Source organism: Pocillopora verrucosa, chromosome 7, assembly GCF_036669915.1.
Source record: "Pocillopora verrucosa isolate sample1 chromosome 7, ASM3666991v2, whole genome shotgun sequence".
NCBI classification, from domain to species: domain Eukaryota; kingdom Metazoa; phylum Cnidaria; class Anthozoa; order Scleractinia; family Pocilloporidae; genus Pocillopora; species Pocillopora verrucosa.
The window spans coordinates 19,882,294-19,900,918 of record NC_089318.1 but is presented as its reverse complement, the minus strand read 5'-3'; the positions used below and the strand labels follow the sequence as shown (position 1 = coordinate 19,900,918).

At 37.7% G+C, this 18,625-nt stretch overlaps 2 protein-coding genes across 5 annotated transcripts; one reads left to right on the top strand and one right to left on the bottom strand.

Annotated features, from left to right (window-relative positions):
• Window positions 1-546: 546 nt before the first annotated feature.
• LOC136282128 (uncharacterized) lies at window positions 547-3,125 on the bottom strand. 2 transcript variants are annotated; one of them, XM_066169390.1, is made up of 3 exons: window positions 2,564-3,125; window positions 2,025-2,212; window positions 547-1,686 (listed from the first exon to the last, which is right to left on the bottom strand). In XM_066169390.1, exons 1-3 carry the CDS (start codon window positions 2,838-2,840, stop codon window positions 1,633-1,635), a joined length of 519 nt encoding a protein of 172 aa, XP_066025487.1. In that variant the 5' UTR covers window positions 2,841-3,125; the 3' UTR covers window positions 547-1,632. The 2 variants fall into 2 exon arrangements, with proteins under 2 accessions (XP_066025487.1, XP_066025486.1); XM_066169389.1 differs by having other exon boundaries at window positions 547-1,658.
• Window positions 3,126-3,935: 810 nt separating this feature from the next.
• LOC136282127 (uncharacterized) lies at window positions 3,936-10,841 on the top strand. Of its 3 annotated transcripts, none has more exons than XM_066169388.1 (7): window positions 3,936-4,002; window positions 5,896-6,123; window positions 7,175-7,392; window positions 7,624-7,987; window positions 8,424-8,471; window positions 9,090-9,184; window positions 9,438-10,841. In XM_066169388.1, the coding sequence occupies exons 2-7, from the start codon at window positions 6,072-6,074 to the stop codon at window positions 9,648-9,650; spliced, it is 990 nt and encodes a 329-aa protein (XP_066025485.1). In that variant the 5' UTR covers window positions 3,936-4,002; window positions 5,896-6,071; the 3' UTR covers window positions 9,651-10,841. The 3 variants fall into 3 exon arrangements, with proteins under 3 accessions (XP_066025485.1, XP_066025484.1, XP_066025483.1); XM_066169387.1 differs by lacking the exon at window positions 3,936-4,002 and adding an exon at window positions 4,038-4,601; XM_066169386.1 differs by lacking the exon at window positions 3,936-4,002 and adding an exon at window positions 4,697-5,392.
• Window positions 10,842-18,625: the final 7,784 nt, after the last annotated feature.

The window sequence follows — 18,625 nt, the reverse complement described above, 5'->3', positions numbered from 1 at the left end:
CTTCGTTCGTCTACAACCATGCTGATTGTGGCATTAGCATGCACAGACCTGTTAACCACCGCGAATGTTATGCCTTTGACGATTGACGCCGTCATTAACAGCCGAAGACGATTCAGCGATGTTTGTTTGTTTGTTTTTGTTTGATTTGTTTGTTTGTTTGTTTGTTTTTTCCCTTGAAGACAAATATAGACCAGCGACAAAAACATTTCATTTTGATCGGCCATCTGCTTATATCTTGAGGTGCCATGAATCATGAGTAACTCATTTGTTGCGAAAGGGCGGAGGGGGGGAAATTTGGTTTTTACAACTTCTCACCATGCACCCCATCCTGGTCATTCCTTTCCAAAGCGGGGGGGGAGTTGGTTTTTACAACTTAGCATCATGCACCCAATCCCTGTCAAACCTTGCGGAAACCAAACATGGCGGATAAATAGCCGAAAAACAATTTTCATGAAATGGTAACTTGCGCGTTTCTTCTCTATGCGTAGAGGGAACTTATCTTATCTTTGTGCCAAAAGAGGACCGAAGAGGATGGAATGGGTTTAGTACATTATCGCAGTTTATTTCAAAATTTTAAACAACAGTTTATCTCAAAACTGGCTCTAAAAGCTATGAAGTAACAAACAAAGGACGACGTTTTACATCATTTACACGAGTATTACATTTTGAAATATGAAAAGCTTATCATCTAGCTATATATTTGGCTACCTCCGATATAATCTGCACACTTTATCCGCGAAGCAAGGTTAGCCCTAGATATATATTTCATATACCTTGTAAGAAAACGCAGACAGGATTTCTAGGTCGATGTCGGATGCAATAAGGGATTAAAAAGCAGTTTGTTTGTTTTCTTTTGGCCTGGTTGAGTTTCAGCAAAATTGCGTCTTTTTTTGACAACTACTTCATTAGTCTCGGCAATCGTTACAGTTCTTTGACGATTCAAATTTTTCATAAGTTTGTTTATGGATGATTTTTCCTTCGCGGAAAAATCATTTGATTTGGAAATCTCCCTTACTTCCCATTAATCTAAATTGGAAAAGTTCTAACCATAATAGGCTTAGTATTAGTTCACCCGCACCCTGTAGCTAATCTCGGTGTTGATGAATTCTGGAAGCCATTTGCGTGGGAGCCTAAAAGAATATCATTTTAATTAAAATTTTAAATAAGAACCCCTGAGGAGAAATGAATTGGCATGGAATTGGAAAAGTTCTAACCATAATAAGCTCACAGCAGCACTCTCCTTCCGGGACCCTAACGTCTTTCTGTCAGTAAAAGCCTAGTCTCTTCGTAAAGAAGAAAATAAAAGCAAAACAAAACATGCTTTCGAGGGTTATCAGTGCACATTCCAACCCATTCTTACGCAATGAAAATTATTAATAACACTTTGTAATAATTCATATACCGTAGTTTCTGGTAAGCAAACAGTGAGAAATTAAATACAGCTCTCTCAAGATTTCGTTGTTCCACTGCATAATCAAGGATAAAAAACACTCTTTAGTACAAATCTACATAGGATGGTGAACTGCTATGTAGTGGTAGACATTGCTACTGAACAAGGCTACCGTTTATTAGCACTTTCTACCACTTTTCTTGCTTGCTTTTCTTTCTTGTTTTTCCTGTTCGATAGACAGTTTAACCCAGTTGAGACAACACAGCATCTAGGAAAAGAAAAGAGAGCGAGGCGACCTAACGAGTCAACAGTAAAACAAAAATAATCCTTGTGGAAGTAAATAAAACCTGGACCGTTCTTGGTTAGTGGAAACGAGTGAAATAATCAGGCCATAAAAAATAGGGAAGCCGTTTTCTGACAACCACAACAACATTAGTATGTTTGCCTTCGATTCTACATTGCACACCTCCACTAACCGAAGGACTGAGACAGGTTAGCTCGCATAGCATCATTTCAACGCACTGGACTGAGTCATCTCACATAAAACCGGCTGTGTTAGCAATATAGACTATAAGATCGTACAATTTATCTTTTCATAATTGTAATACTTCAATAAATAAATCGTAATAAATACCTCTTGGAACTTCTCCAAAGTAACAGAAGCATGTTCACTGGGCAGGATCTTTACGTGAGCAAGGTGATCATTTATCACTTGGAATTCTTCTGGTATTGGCGTACCTGTTTCTAATAGCCATATCTGATCGTCCCTAACTCTACTAAGACACTTTCTAAGGGCATTTACGGTTTTAAACGTGCTGAAACCTAGGGGAAAGATGGTTGAAGCAATTATTTCAAATTTAATTCTTAACAAGGTTTTTTTTTTCACAAGAGTGCTGCAAGCATAGCCCTATAGGAGCACAGAGGTGTGATTCTCGTTCGCGAGTAATGGCAGATAATTGTCTACAAGTTGAAACGCGACTTATCCTTATGGAAACAAGACTGCCCTTCTTTTATCTTTCTAAAAGATTTATCTCAAGTAAATTCTTCCTCTTATACTTCCGTAAGAAGAAATTTTAGCTAATGGGACGAAGGTTTAAAAAAAATGTCTGATAGGATCAGCAAAGTTACCTGAAAACAGGATGGCTTAAGCTGTGTTTCGTGCAATGCATTTACCTGAAGATAACCCCACAATGATCAGTCCAGTTTCTTCCTCAACGACAAAATCGTAATTGAATCTCTCCCTTTGCCCACTAGATCTCTCCTTCTCATCCAGTTCTCTCTCATAGAAGTCTGTATAAACACTTCTAAAGCACATTCTTAGTTTTTCTTCTCTCCCGAAGAGTCTCTCCGGCTTTGCAGATCTAAACAAATTTCCAGTTGTCTGTTGGTTGTAGTTTAATGCAAACCTCGAGCCATCTTCCCGATCCACCAAAATCCCCATTTGTGCCATAATCAAAAAGGACGCTTTGAAAGTGTTTCAAGATTTCAATTTCAAGAGCGTTCGATCTGTTTACGAGGTTTTTGTACTAACCGAGTTGAATCACTCTAAAGCTCAAAAAGCTGTGAGGGTCTGACACTCACTGACGTCAGCTTAAGAATCTCTTTATTATGGCCAAGTTACATAACCAAATCAGTTGAAAACGCTTGATTATGAATTTTGATTATAATTCAAATTTCTAAAAATTGCAACTCACTGGAAGGTGCGAACACCTTCGAGGATAAGCGCGTAACTTGTTTTTTGGCTCTTTCAAAATTTCATATTTAGGTTGATTTGCAAATTCAAGCCAAATTTTATTGCCAACCAGAGGGTTTCCGCTTACAGAGAGCGTAAATAAACCAAAATCCAATTTCATTTTCAAAATTGTCCACCTCCGCTTACCAAAGAGTAAGCTTCCGGGAATGTGTAAATACAAAAATGTGTACAGTTGTTAAATAATACTGCCAAAAAAAAAAATTACTTTTTGCTCAGTAAAAGATATTAATTATGGTATTTTAGTTTCCAAGGGGATGTGTGTTCTGTGAGAGGAATGACGTTAAACTTTGTACGCAGCTGTAATGAATCAATTGTTCAAAATCTTTAAGTTATCCGGCCAGAAAATCTTCGCTGATAATCAGTTGCTCGATTTCATCGAGTTATCTATATCCACAAAAAGAGGTTAAAAAACTATAAGGTAAAAAACTCTCTATTGCTATGTAATTCATCGAGATCTTCCTCCATCTGAGGGTGTTTAAAATTTTTTTTTAATAGAAAGGGAACCTGACAACTCTATTTAAATCAAAGGGGAGACGAAAATCGTAATCTCCAATCTAAGATTTCGAAAATAAATGATAAAGAGCTTCAAGAACTGAACATTGCTTTCGATAAAACATGTTTAGTTCCTTTTTAGTTCCCGCTGTTCTTTGGCTTCTACAAAAAGTCATATTTTGGTTGATTTGCAAATAAAGCCAATTTTCTTTGCCAATTAGTGGGTTTCCGCCGAGAGAAAGCGTAAACAAGCCAAAATTCAATTTCCTTTTCAAAATTGTCCACCTCCACTTACCAAAGAGCAAGCTTACGGGAATGTGTAAATAAAAAGTTTTACTGGGAGGCAAAGAGGGGGACTGAAAAACGTGTAAGTACGACTGTCCGCTTACGAAAGGGTCTGTTAGCAGAGATTCAACTGTAGCTACCAAAGCAATCCCTCCTAACTGAGCGAACTTCCTCATCCAAAGGTTGCCACCATAATGACAACGATCATTACAATTGCACTGACTTTTTTTCATTGCATGCTCGGTTTCAAACCGATTTTTTTCAATTTATTGCAACACCCACGATGCCTCCCTCTGTTGTTGCTGATTAAGCATAAGTAGTACAATTAGTGAAAATCTGAAAATCCTAACCAAGGTAAGGCCTCACCTAACGATCAACACACTTAGATGTATTTATTATTCTCCGGGTAAATTACTTTTTAGATGTGTAAAAAAGCTGTTCTTAAATAGTCCTGCCAACGAAAAAAATCACTTTTTGCTCAGTAAAATATGTTTATTTTGGTGATCTGGTTTCCAAGGGGAAGTGTGTTCTGTGAGAGGAATAACGTCAAACATTATATGCAGTTGTCATGACACAATTGTTCAAAGTTTTTAAGTTATCCGAACAGCAAGTCTTCGCTGATAATCAATTACTCGATTTCGTCGAGTTATCGACATCCACAACAAAAGGTGAAACTTTAAGGTAAGTAGTCCTCTATTGCTATGTAATGTATCAAGATGTTCCTCTATCTGAGGGTTTTCAATTTTTTTTTTTGGAAAATAAAAATAAAAAAATAAAAAACCAAAATCGCAATCCCCTTTCTAGGATTTCGATGAAGAGCTTCAAGAACCGAACAATACTTTCGATAAAACATGTTTAGTTCCTTTTTAGTTGAAGGGAGTGGAGAGAGGTAAAGAAGAGAGTTATTTATCGGACTCTTGCTAATATCAAACGAACGGACACCTTTCTACCCGATCGCCGCTGTTCTTCAGCTTTTTCAAAAGGTCATATTTTGCCGATTCATTTGCAAATTCAAGCCAAATTTTATTTCCAACTAATGGGTTTCCATTAGAGAGAGCGTAAACAAACCAAAATTCAATTTCCTTTTCAAAATTGTCCACCAAAAAGTAATTTACCCGGAGAATGATAAATATACCTAAGTGTATTTTATTTTCTATTTCTCAAACCGACAAACAGACCGACAAACAAACCGACAAACAGACCGACAAACAACAGACGGATCGAAACCGACCAATGACTGTTAACAACTCTACACGAGTCTTCCAGCCAATCACATCACGGCTAAACAGACCAATCACGTTCAACAGACCAGACCTTATAACATCATCGACTGACAACTACTCCTCACTTGACTCTGAAGATGACTATCGCACAGATAGTCGAAACGTCAGTCACCAACAACAGTTCTTTTCAGAACTACACACACCCGGACGATCACACTACACAAAATACCTAAGTGTGTTGATCGTTAGGTGAGGCCTTAACTTTGTTAAGATATTCATGTTGTCACTAATTTTACTACTTAAGAAATCAGCACACCTAGGTACTTGAGAAATTAGGATTGCTTTACTGACAAATGTTTGCTATTTTTAATGGTGGATATCGATTTTGATTTTTCTTTTGCCACGGTATGAAGAATATATATTTAGTTTTGGAAAGATTTAAGGTTAATTTGTTATTACATAACCATTCATAAACAGTATATATGTAGATGGTTATCCATGTCATTTAATAGAATGTCGAGGTTGGTTCCAAAGGCTGTTCGGAAAATCATTGAATGATATAGATGAGAAATAGAAGAGGACCACCATTTGCATAAACTTACATCGATTCTGTAAGCATTCTCGATGTTGGGTTGGAATTCCAGACCATTCTTTAGAAGAAGTTTCCGGAGCTCCGTTGTACGATCTTCCCCAACATTTTCGGGCACGTTGTAGAATCTCAGGTTTTAATCTCTTGACTAATTCACTTAAAGAGAGTGGAGTGAGGTAAAGAAAACTGCGGGGATGGCTTAGCGGTCAAAGGATTGTTACAGCTACGAAGCCAAATAGAAGGTCGAATGACAGTTTAAAAGACTGAACCTTTCGCGCGAAAGCTGTGGCAAGGGTACTATCAGACAAAGTGTCAAAGCCAGAGAACTTTCTCGTTTACATGACTGGAACTAGCACCCTTCCAGTGCTAGATGTAAGCGACAAAAGTGAAGGTAAATATCGAATTCAATTTAATATCCTAATTATTATAGTAGGGTGTGGTGGTATGCATCTTTCATCCATATTGCAAGTTTAACCTGTAAGGAGCTTCACGAAAGGGTCTGTTAGCAGAGAGTTAACCGTAGCTACCAACTTCAATGAAATAGGATAAATAATTTATCCTATTCTCCTATTCTATACTCGCTCACGAGTGAGTGCAGCGAACTGGAATCGTTTTTCGCTTTAAGCATTTTACCTAAGGTGATAAGTCCCTTGTTCATCTTGGAGGGCCGTAACCACACCTGTGGTTGAACTTTGGCCTGGAGTAGCAGATTGTTGTGAACCGCCATGGCGCTCTTTTGGCGCGCTTTTTCCGCTCGAATGGCGGCTGGATTTTGTTGTAGTTTTTGTGGCCGCCGCTGTCCTCATGTATGAAAGTTGAGAGACTTAACATGTATCTTCTCACCCATCTCAAGTGACATGGTGGGATCTTTTGTTCAAAGAAATAGGCTGAGTATACCATTTAGAGGATGAGTCAACGTGCTTCTCTACACCTTTACCTTGTTCTTGATGAAATCCGGCAAGTTTGTCAGTCCAGGCGGTCAAAACTGCGCCTGAAACCGATCTGACGCGGAAAAAAAAAAGTGTCGTACTTTTGTTTGCTTGTGGCGATAGTTCGCCCATCTTAAATTGCAGAGAAAACCTTTCTCTTTGGAGAGGAACTTCTAACACAGCTAATCTAATCGGCGACAAGCGTTGCACTGATCGGCGAATGCGCTTACAATCTCATGGTTCTCTCAGCATGGAAACGCGGCAGAATTACTTTGCGGAAGAAATAAAAAAATAAAAACGTGGGTAAAAGTTCATGAAGTCTCGCAACAATGAGGACGATGCAGATGCGAGTAAATGTGGTGATGAAAATTACAACAATAATGAGGGCGACAGCAACGGTAATATATGACAACGGCCAATTTAGATCAGGAGTCCCGAGTCAGGGATGTTTAATCATCTGTCTTTTAATATCATTAATCCAGGTTAAAACAAAAATTATCCCTTCATTTTTAGTTTGGCTGATTACGGATCCAAGATTGTATTATCCTCTTCATCAAGAAAAAGACACAAAAAAATGGAACCAAAGACAACGAAAACGAGCCAGTGTTGATGTCTACCTCTGGAAAGCTGTCATAGATCCTTCCAAGCTACAGGTGGAAGATCATCCACAGTTTAAAGGTGTCTGCCTTGTCAAAACAGATGGAAAAATAACTTCTCCTCGTTTTCCAGGAGTAATGCTTCATTCTTTTCAATTTATTATTTTCACTTTTAGGCTTAGTTTAGCTGACCATTGTTCTATCCTTTCTGACATTTTTTACATGAAATCTGCGTAGGAGTAGTCTAAGTGTTATCAATATCATGGCTGTTTCGAAATTTTTTCCCAGATATTGTTTTTTTTATTCTTTTGATTTCGCGGTTTCTTGAAAAATATCTTGGCTTTTAACTATCTTTTCTACCCATAGAAAGCACATAATTCCCTGCAACTACACAAGGATCTAGATCTAGAATGGGAAAAAGCTGAGGTTCCGAAGTGTCGAGGAGGAATGTCTTTACTGGATTGTAATTCCTTGGTGCAAGCCATTGTAGAATACATGAAGGACAACTACCCTACTACACCGGAGGAGTTTAACTTTCAGGCGGAACTGAAAGTTGTAAGTCACTGGCACTGGTTCGAAGGAAAAGAGTCACCGAGACGTAAACCAGGTCCTCGTGACGACTTCCGTATAAAAAGGGCAGTGAAGAAAACACTTCAAAAATGGTGTAGGGATGTAAGGGATCAAGAGTCAGCCAGTCAGTCCTCAGAATCTGATGACGAGTACATATCAGGTAAAGTTTGAAGTGTAGTTTCATGCTGTACGTCTTTGACCACCGGGGAATAATCAACTGCTATTCACCGAGGCTAGTGATAGATATTTACCAAGCATCGAAGGGCGAGGTAAATATCCAGCACTAGCCACCGACACTGAAGTGAATAGTTGTTTAAGTATATACTGAAACAGTAGGATAATATGGCGCAATAAGATGATTTCGATGCATTTATTTATAAAACGATTACATTTTATTTGGGGTGCAAATCCTGCGCTCGTTTCTCGGTAGTGAATCGCAAAGCATATTCGGGGTTTGTACATCAATTGATAAACACAGCCAGCAGATTATTCGCTATGTTCATTATAAGTAGTACATACCACTAAAGTGAATGGTTTTCGTGCTTTGGTTGTTTTAATTGGCTAATGCTGATTCAATTTATGTTGTTTCTGTGCAGGTTTAAAAGAAGATATTTGTGCCCTCAAAATGTATTTCAACAAAGGAGGTAAGCATTCAGTGAAAACATAAAATTAATTGTATATTGTAAAGTCCATGTAAGTATTATCAAATGCACTTAACAAGAATAGAACATAATTAACAATATTCATTGAGCCTGAGGTGAATAATTGTTTTAGTGTAATCGTTCAGATGTTTTCGAAGACTGTTGTAAATTCGGTACCATTCTGTTACAATTGTTTTGATAACTCAGCAAAAACTTCATTAATTTCTTATGAAAGGTGTACGCCAAACGTAATAGCACATTTTGTGTTTATCAAAATTTTAGTTTGTTCTATCGTGTTTATCAGTTCCTGCCAAATATTAACAAAATGCAAGGCAGCTATTTTGAAATTTAGCGTCCCTGCTATAATCCCCTCGCGCTAGGTGATTACAGCGTGATATAACGCAATCCTCGTCCAATCAGAACGCACGCTTTTCCATTCTCACCGGAGCAGTTCCACTTAAAGTTTATATATTATCATTATTATTATTATTACTTGTTTATTATATTAATGAGATAGATCAATTTTGTAGTCTAAAGAGGTAATAATCGTAAAAGGGTCTCTTACTCAGTTTGGTTATGAACGGTATGTAACTTAATAACATGGAGCTTATCTATCTTCAGAGCTGGAAGAAGATGAAACAGAAAATGAGAAATACTCCTATGTGCAGTATGAAAATGAGGATGAGTGCAGCCCAATAAAACTAAAATTGACCAAGGTGAGCTGGGGAGGCCTGTTATAAGTTTTTTCCTGCAAATGTTCTGGGAAAGATTGTCCATCGTAAGCTGTTTAAAAGACAGAAAATTTACTAACAAAATTCCAAATTTCGCTTGTTCTACGAGCTCGTGCAATTTTTAGACCATTTGTTGTCTTTGAAAGATTTACTCGAGCTTATAAAAACCAAATTGCACTCGAAATCATTTTATTACCAGTACAAAAATGCCAGTTTATCTCTTTATTAATTTTTACAGGACAACGCACTAAATGGGGTGGCCAAGAACGCTCTGCATCTGGATGGAGACTTGCATTACGAGGAGGAAACATTACTGAAGAGAAGATCAGGGAAAAGGGTGCGTCACAAAAGGAGAAGAGAAGAGGATGTATTACGACTAAGATCAAGGAAAATTATACGCAAATCACTAAAATTGGTTATTCCCAAACCAAAAACACTTTCAGTTCAATGATTTATTACACTTAAAGTAGATGTAGTGTTGTTAGAAACAAATTTTATGCTAATAACAACAATAGTGAACTCTTCTAACTATTTGCCAATGCAATGGCCAACTCTGCAACTCTTGCATGCAACGAGATTCTGCTGAAAATGACGGCTTTCTTCAATAAAACCATTCTGAGGGTCTCAATGAGGTCCGTCATTCGTCAAGCATCTAAACACTTAGATTGGTAGTGCAAGAGATTATAATCTCTTGGTTAGTACCGTCGGCCATTGAAAACGAAGCAAAATATTAACCGTCGAACGCTTCATAGATATTTCACATCATTATTTGAGCTTTTTGGCACCACAGGTAGTCCAAGTTTGCACAGCGAGTTCTGTAAGTATGTAAACACGTTGCGCAAAGGGAGAATATAGGGATCTGAACGGTAATAAGCGGTCGCACTTGTTGCATCGGTCGCACCGAAAAATCTGAACTAGTCTTGAGTAGAAACACATTTGTTAATAGAATTCGTTCGTCGGTCAGAATCAGAGTGAGAGTCACTCTGAGTTACTTAGCACAGAGGGACTGGCCAAAGATACGACGGGAGGAAGAAATGAAACCACTATTAGTAAAATTGTTATTTATAAAAGAAAGGGAAAGGTCTGTAGTTACCCCTTAACCAATTGCAACATTTTATATGCTGAAGGGGTGAAAGACAGGAAAATGTTTACCACACTTTGCCTGAATTGAGAAGGTCAAGAACTGAGAATCAAATAAACTTTGAAACGCCACGAACGTTCCAAGGTTAAAAGCCATAGACATCGGAAAAGTTTATTAACTCTCTTGTATCACATATTCAAGGAATTTAAAGCTGTACATATCGATTCAGAGCACCACATTTTGGAAGAATTTCTTTTAAATAGTAGTAATACTGGCAACCTTAATGGGAGTCTAGAGCAAAGACCCGCCTTAGACCCATTGATTTAGCATTTACCTTTTATCCATGCTCCGCAGTTTCAAGATCCAGTAAACACAAACATTCATGATGCACAAAACATTTAATACATTTGCACTTATACAGTAAGTTTCGCATATGGCTCAATTAGCGATTTTGACACAATCATTTCAATGAACTATACGTATGTGTATATATCCACAATCAATGCTATTACCCTAGAACTGAATTTTTTCGCTGACATGAATATTAAACTTTTTACCACTTCACCAAAAAAGAGTCTATTTGTATTCTTATGTATCTTTTATATTTATTAGCGCGAAATTTTCCTCTGTCCGCTAAAGGCTTAATTTCCCTTAACTGATCCATTGAGTTTGACAAACTTTCACTATTCCGCGTTCCACAGAGTTTTTCTAACAAATTTTCTTCATTAACAAAGTTCTTGCGATTTGCGGCTGAACAAAGAGGTCTTTCAGATTCTTAGATCTTTTTTGTCTGTTCATACATCTTCTGCTAACAAAAATTTACCGGTCTACCTAAAGGATTGTTCATTTGATGGGTTTCTCTGGTAAACAAAAAGTTCAAATTTAAGGGAACAAGATACAAAGAAGATCAAGTTAAAGATACTTAAAAAGTGGAGATGGGTTATTCCCAACCACAAATACCTCTTAACTAATATCTTGTTGTGGAGCATTTCGTCCCTCATATTTGATTACTTTGTCTTCTCTTTTTAATTGTTTATCAAGTAAGTCTTTTTTTTTTTTTTTTTTGGCTATCGCTAAAATAGATTTGTAAAAATGAAACAGGAAACGTTGGGGCATGAGACAATGAAACGCAGCTTTCCAAACAGTACTAGCTCGGTGTTGTCCAGAAATGGGAGGAAGATTCACTTTTTCTTGCAATTGTGAAATCAAGAACAAACGTGCGCTCTCTCAGCCTCAGGTCAAAAGGAAGTGCGAGTCGACAATACTACCAGTCGTAGCACTACTACAGCCCTTCTTTTATTTTACGTGCATCAACATTTACATATCCTTTTTACTGTTGTACATCTAAGTGATATTTCTTTCTCCAGAAAGAAGAAAATTGCTTATGTCTATCTTGATGACTACACAAAATCAAGGATCTAACTCTACTTCTCTCGTGCGGCTTCTATTTTCTTGGGCAAGCCCTTCGTTTTGGAGTGTATTTCTTCCAGGGAAGGCAGCTCAGCATCTGGAAGAAATGAAATTGGAAAAGTATCGGGTTGAAGATGAGTCGGGAAGCCATCAATTTTTTTGTCAAAAAAAATGTATATATATCTATATATATATATATATACATGGAAATAAAATAGAAACTAAAATCACATTAGCAATGTTCAAAATTTCATTTTCAATCATGCAGAAGATTAATTTTAGATATTTATTTATTTACTTTTTTAAATTGAAAATTGAAAAAAAGTCTGCTTATTTCTCAATGTATTTTGAAAATTTTTTGGGACATAATAGATTACCATGGCAACAAAACAGCCCCATTATACCCTTAACTTTAGCTTTAAGTCTCTGTTACCCAAAACAAGATTCGGTAAACTCTTAAAAGAGTAAATGAGTTGCAATCAACATGACAGTATTCATTTCCTGCCAAGTTTTGAAAAAATCTGTACGTAATGACCCACCTTAAATTCTCAAAAATAAATCTGCTTTGGACTGTATGTAAAATCTTTTTTGGAATAAATTGCAGTTTTATACATACCTATACAAATTCCCTTTGAAACGGATTTTTTAAAATAAGCAATCGAAAACATGGTACTTCCCTCAATAATATTTTCCGTTGTAAAAGGGGTATTGAGGTTTCCCTTCGGCCTAATGTATCCTTTGAGAGGGCAATCCTCAAACACAACTATCTCTACTTCGTCTGGAAAAGGACTGTGTTCTTCCAGCTGCCACAACTCTTCAGGTTTCTCTTTTAGAGTGGGTGGCATCCCCCTTATATCGGTAAAAGTACTTAAACCTAACGAGAGAAAAAATGGTAATAGGTCAGAACGAATAACCACACTTATTTTGCAAACTAAGGGATTATTGTACTTGTTTTGTTGCCGATTAAAAGTACGCTTGGTTTATTATAGGGCATCACGGATTGTTTCAACGTCCTCTTTTGAATCTGCCATTTCGATTCATCAAGTTGAGAGCAGAAATATTCCAACGTAGAAAAAAATTGGTTTTATAAAAGATTTGGCTGTGTATCCATCTACTTCAGCTATTTAGAACAACAAAAAATACACAAATATTACAAGACAAATTAAGCGCGCCCACACAAGGTTACATCCTCGGAGACCCAGGGGCTGTGAGTCGATTTCAAGTCAGGGCGGAAGAGCCCCTGGGGACATTGTCTTAAAAGACTAGTTCCAAACGGTCGAAGTCGTTCTGGCATCTGATTGGTACAGAAAATCTTTGCGTTTTTCTGCCCAATCAGAGTGAAGTATACTTTAGAGTCCTTTCGTGTGTTTTAACACGGAGATGTACAAGAAGCTCAGTTGCTCGCCTTGTTTGTTTGGGCCGTGCGACGAAGCTTTGCTCGAGGTGAAAAGTTTCAGTCTCAGCACACAATGTAAGAGAAATCGATTAGATTGTTTGTTTTAGGGGCTTTGGTTTAAATTTTATAACAAAGTACTCTCAAACACTTGTTGCAAAAAGCGAAAAATCGAGCAACAGCAACTTCAAGCTTTCAAAACGCGTCTTGGTATGTGAGAAATCATGTCAAACTGCATGCTGGCACAAAGTTTGGTCCTCATAAAAAAATAATATGGGGGGGGGGGGGGGCTTGTGGTGCAAGTGCTGAAAATCCAAACGTGGCTGACTTTGTCGAATTGAAAGACTGTACAAGGGATCAGGTGTTTCCATGTCCAAAAGAGGGCTGCACGCATAGTTTCCAACGGCACTCTTCTCCAAAAAAGTATCTCGCGTTGCGAACATGCACAAAGACGGTTGAGACGGTTGAAAGGGAGACACTTCTTGATAAAGCGAGGGTTAAATATGCTGCAAGGCTCGAGGAAGGTTCAATTTCCGTGCCAACTACTCCTCTACCTCCTGAAACCTGTCCTCGTAGCACTGGATATGTAATACCGGCTGAAGGCATCACTTTAAAACAAGTATAGAAAGTTTACCGGTTTAACGAAAAGCAACGAGAGTACCTGACCGCTAGATTTACCATCGGACAAGAAAGCGGCAAGAGGGTCGACGCGGAAATTGTTGCAACAGAAATGAGAAGAGCAAAGGGATTAAACCGGGAACGCTTGTTTAGCGTCTCTGAGTTTTTAACAACTCAACAAGTAGCTTCATTTTTTTCCAGCAAAAGTGAAATGGCAGACAGCACCCTGCGCACAAGCTGTAACTGAGCAAGATCTGGTTGCGATGGAGGAATAATTTAATTTGTCAAATACTAAGGAGTCTATTTATGAGCAGTTAAATGTAACTCATCCTATTCATTACCAACAGTACAACATCTGTTCCATGGTCGAGAATAACACACTCAAAAATCTCAAAATTGCAATCTTAAAATTCCTTTGCGAGAGTTTCAATCTTGCATTACCACCTGGGGTTGATCAGAGGAAAAAGACATCTTACATCGCTCTGCTCGAAGACCTTGTTAGATGCTGCTCTTATAGTGCAGTTTAAGAAGCAAATGGCAAAAGGCTGCTTCAAAAAATTGAGTTTTATATGAACGTTGATATAAAACAGGGGCCATGAAGCATATTTTGGATCGAAGGAGCTACTGTAGTTCCCACGTAGTGTGAGCTCATTGGCACCAACTTATCTATGAGGGTCCTGGGGCCTCCCCTCCAAGGAGGGCCTCCTTTTGTCTGTTTCTTAGTACGCCTTTTCCTAGTACAGAAAGCCTGCTGACAGGATGTCCTGGGGTATGCTCCCCCGGCAAATTTTGAAATCTAGAGCTTCTGAAATCACCGGAAACGCGTTTCAATCCTAAGAAAAATTTTTCAAATTTCTTAATACAAAGATTAAAATAAATAATGATAATAATACTAAATTGCTCTTGGTGGGGCTACAGCCCACTCAACCCTATAGCTCCGCGGTCCCCGTATTAAAGGCGCAAACCGAAGAATGGAGTTTTGGCGAAAAAAGGATCGTGTCCGCTTTACTCGGCAACTTCACCTTTGATCCAACGTGACAATTGTCACGCAATTGCAACATTTTGCTTTTCGTCCAGACAGTTGCGAGAAATGAAACACAAAACTCATTGGCTTAAAAAATGAATTAAACGCTATGAAAGACTGGTCATTATTCTTGTAAATTTTATTCTGTATTTTTTGCATAATTAAGTAGGTAAAAACCCAAATTTTTCGTTTTTCCCCATTTCCTCGGACACATTTGAATTTTCAAACTTTGAAATAATTTTTTTGAATATATCTCCCTAAAAGGGTTTTCCAGGCAAATTATCAGAATTTTCGATTTTTTTTAGCCTGGCCAGCGATTCTCGATATTTACAGTCACGGCCTCTTAAATTCTTCTGATTGTTTATTTTTAGTGAAGGAGGCATTCCGATTAAGCATCATTTGCATGATTGTTTGTTTCTTGTTGTTGTTTTGCTTTGTTTGTTTGTTTATTTTCTATATTTAATTTTTTTGTTTATGCATACTCTTTTCTTTTGCTTTATTTGATTTTTTTTTTGGTTCTAACTTTTGGCTTTAGCCTAATAAACTATAAGTAACATTTATGTTTTCCCGATTGAGATGTCATTTAAGTTTCGTCCAACATTTAAGATTTGCTGTTTCTTTTGAGCCTTAAATTCAAATGAGAATATAAATCTAGGATTGCTGTTTGTGTAATAAATTGTGTAAATATTCTTGTCATTGTTATTATCAAACAGGTCCAAATAATGAGATGTGATATGATGTGATAGCTGCCTCATAAAGTCGAGATAACCAAAAATGCGCCACACGGTATAGCAGATGATAATTGTTAACAAGTATTCACCGAAGTGGAGGTGAATTTACTGTAAACTGGTCGAAAATTAAACTCCGGTCGCGTTATTTTGACTCTTCGGCTTTTCGGAGGGGAATAATACTTGCTAATCACCTCCAATCGAGCCAATCAAAGCGTGATAAAGCAATATTCAAACCTTTGGAATATGCTAAGTTAATAAGAAACTCATTGAGTTACGTGACACTCCGGGACATTTTTACACGACATTCCTCGACTGTTCCCCCGTTTCCTACGATAATTTTTTTAACATGGAAGGTAAAGTAAATTCTTGAAAAGAGTTATTGAGACCATCGCTCATCCTTCAAAAATGTGAGAGTGAATGGAATGTGATCGGTATTTTCTTTGTTTGCGGTTTGTAGTGCTGACTGTCGATCAGTTTAACAGGGTAATCAGTGTTCTCCTTTTCAGGCGGTAACCGGTAACATTTACCGCCTGTAGTACCACTTATTACCGTTTAAAATTGTTTGGAATTCTTGAAATTCAACAGGTAAAAGGATTGCTTTACCGGTTTGATAATTTATTTTACCTGTCATGCTTAAAATAAGGGAGAACACTGGGTAATTAAGTGATCTCAACTGTGTTGAAAACGTAAATTGGCCAACGCGACGAGTTTAAAGGCTTACCCCCTTTATTCATTAGTTGGTCAATTTGTTGGATGCGATGGTGGCTCGCTTGAACGATAGAAACAGGATAGCCACGTATATCGAAAAACTGGCAAATTGCGTCGTCACTACATAAACGACGCAGTCTGAGAAACTGTGAAAAAGGTATGGAATTCTTGACGTGTAATGGTGCAAAGATGAATATAACAGGTAACTATGTGCAGCTGTAGATTTGTAGTAAACACCAGTGCATAGACCGTTGCCTTCAGTTGAAGTATTGATGTCTAGAAAAGTCAAAGAAGAGTCGGAAATTTTCTGGGTACATTTCAGAGCCGGGTGAAAGGAACTGACGACGGTTATAAATTGAGTGAGCTCCTCTCTGGTAGAGGAGATAGCACCGATGCAGTCGTCAATGTGGCGACCGTAGAGTTCAGGTTTGGGGCCGTTGTATTGACTGAAAGGTTGGTGTTCGATAAAACCTTACGTTATCAACTCAGTTGATAATACTTAACTACCCTGTTAAGCTTCGAACAATTGGGTGTTACGGATTCGTTTCGCAGCAAGCAAAGTAAACAAAAATAAACTGTATACTGTACTAGCTTGTGCGAGTAGATTGATGATCCCCTGGCAAAGTGTGAAAGGAAAAATAATACCTATCGTGAAATGATTTACTTGCAATTCTGAAAAAGCGCAGTTTTGTAACGAAAATGCTGTCTTATTTTCTCTCTTTGTGTTGGGGTTGGGCAGATGTTTCTCGTTTAATCCTTAAATGTAAATGCGTATAACTGTATTTATTTGGGTACTCAAACTGAGCGTTGGTACTACCCTTTTTCGAAAATTTCATTTATTTTCATAAGTCTATATTAGTTAGGTTAACATCTTTATGTAAAGCACTCGCTCACCTGTGGACAATTGAAGCGATTGCATCTTGGGCACGGGTTGCTTTGAGAAAAGCACTAAAGCTTTCCTTTTTTTGACGCACAAATAGATTTTAAAAGCGGTATTTACGACTTCAATCGACCAGCGGTCCTCTTTCATTCACTTTTATCATTTAAGAGTAGCATTGTTCGTTCTTACCAAATTACCGAAACTGTCATTTACTAAATCTCTGGTGAGGCTAAAAAGCCATCATTTTCTGAATGAGAAGCATTGAGTGAAAATGGGCTCTTTCGTTGCCTCGGTTACCTCTGAAAACAGTTTTTATCGACAAGGAATATTAACCGCGCTTAAAGGGCATGTAAACCCAAAAAACGTTCATTTTCTTTTCACATAGATGTTTAGTAAATATATCAAGTACACCAAAGGTACCATTCCTTTTTTCTCAAAAGTCCATTTTCACTTTGTAAAAGCTCTTCCAAATTCGAAACATTCGCCATCTTGAATGGCGCCATCTTTCCTGTGACGTCACGGGTGGACCCTACAAAGTCTTGTTTTATAATCGCGTGAGGCACGAAGGAGTCTTTTCTACAGCCGTTGTTCGCCGGTCTCGTCATGATTTTTTTACTTACAGTTTGCTTCAATATATTCAATTTTTTCGTAATGGTAAAGCGTTGTGTAGTCCAGTTTTGTACTGATTTAAACAAAACTGGGCATAAAATGCAAATATTTCCAAATGACGCAAATTTGAAGCGACAATTTGTGAAATTTGTCCAAGTGAAAATAGCCGATTTCGTCGGCTCGACGAAATCGGCTATTTTCACAGTTTGCTTCAATATATTCAATTTTTTCGTAATGGTAAAGCGTTGTGTAGTCCAGTTTTGTACTGATTTAAACAAAACTGGGCATAAAATGCAAATATTTCCAAATGACGCAAATTTGAAGCGACAATTTGTGAAATTTGTCCAAGTGAAAATAGCCGATTTCGTCGGCTCGACGAAATCGGCTATTTTCACTTGGACAAATTTCACAAATTTTTCGTAGCAGTCATTTTTTCTTCCTGGTGCTGTACCGAAGATTCAGGCCTTACTAGAAGCAAATTATTCGGAGGTATAAAAACGACCCATACAGTCGGTAGACGACGAGGATTCGGAAGTGGCCGACCGAACTGAGAAAGAAGTTGAGCTCTTCAAAAGTTAGAGGTCAACGGAGACAGTACAAAATCGATTTACATGAAAACGTTTCGTTAATTAAACAAAGATAGCTTGATTGGTTCTCTAAAAACATCTTTTTTCTCATCTAATGAAAGATTATGGGGAAGCCAGTTGTTCGGGAGCTAGCGCTGAGCCCATAAAAGACACTGACTCTTCTGATCCTCTGCCTGAATTCGAAACACATATCAAAGAAAGAGAATTCGTTGATGTCAGTGTGTAATAACGTGATCTGGAATTTTGTTGGTTCGATGTAAAGAATTCTATACAGGATCCCATAATCAACCCTTATATTCTAAAAGAAAATCCATGCCAGCCCCACTTGGTGCTTCCTTTGAGAAACCCTGCAGAGAAACAGCAGAAGAATTTGTGCAGAATCAGT

What these genes read in the sequence shown, in the direction of transcription:
- LOC136282128 (XM_066169389.1), bottom strand. Translation starts at nt 2,840, where the DNA reads ATGGCACAAATGGGGATTTTGGTGGATCGGGAAGATGGCTCGAGGTTT. An exon ending in CATTGTGGGGTTATCTTCAG is followed by an intron (nt 2,213 to 2,563) that starts GTAAATGCATTG and finishes TCTTTCCCCTAG; the next exon opens with GTTTCAGCACGTTTAAAACC. An exon ending in CTTTGGAGAAGTTCCAAGAG is followed by an intron (nt 1,659 to 2,024) that starts GTATTTATTACG and finishes TTCTTTTCCTAG; the next exon opens with ATGCTGTGTTGTCTCAACTG.
- LOC136282127 (XM_066169388.1), top strand. Translation starts at nt 6,072, where the DNA reads ATGACTGGAACTAGCACCCTTCCAGTGCTAGATGTAAGCGACAAAAGT. An exon ending in TGTAAGCGACAAAAGTGAAG is followed by an intron (nt 6,124 to 7,174) that starts GTAAATATCGAA and finishes CTTCATTTTTAG; the next exon opens with TTTGGCTGATTACGGATCCA. An exon ending in AATGTATTTCAACAAAGGAG is followed by an intron (nt 8,472 to 9,089) that starts GTAAGCATTCAG and finishes ATCTATCTTCAG; the next exon opens with AGCTGGAAGAAGATGAAACA.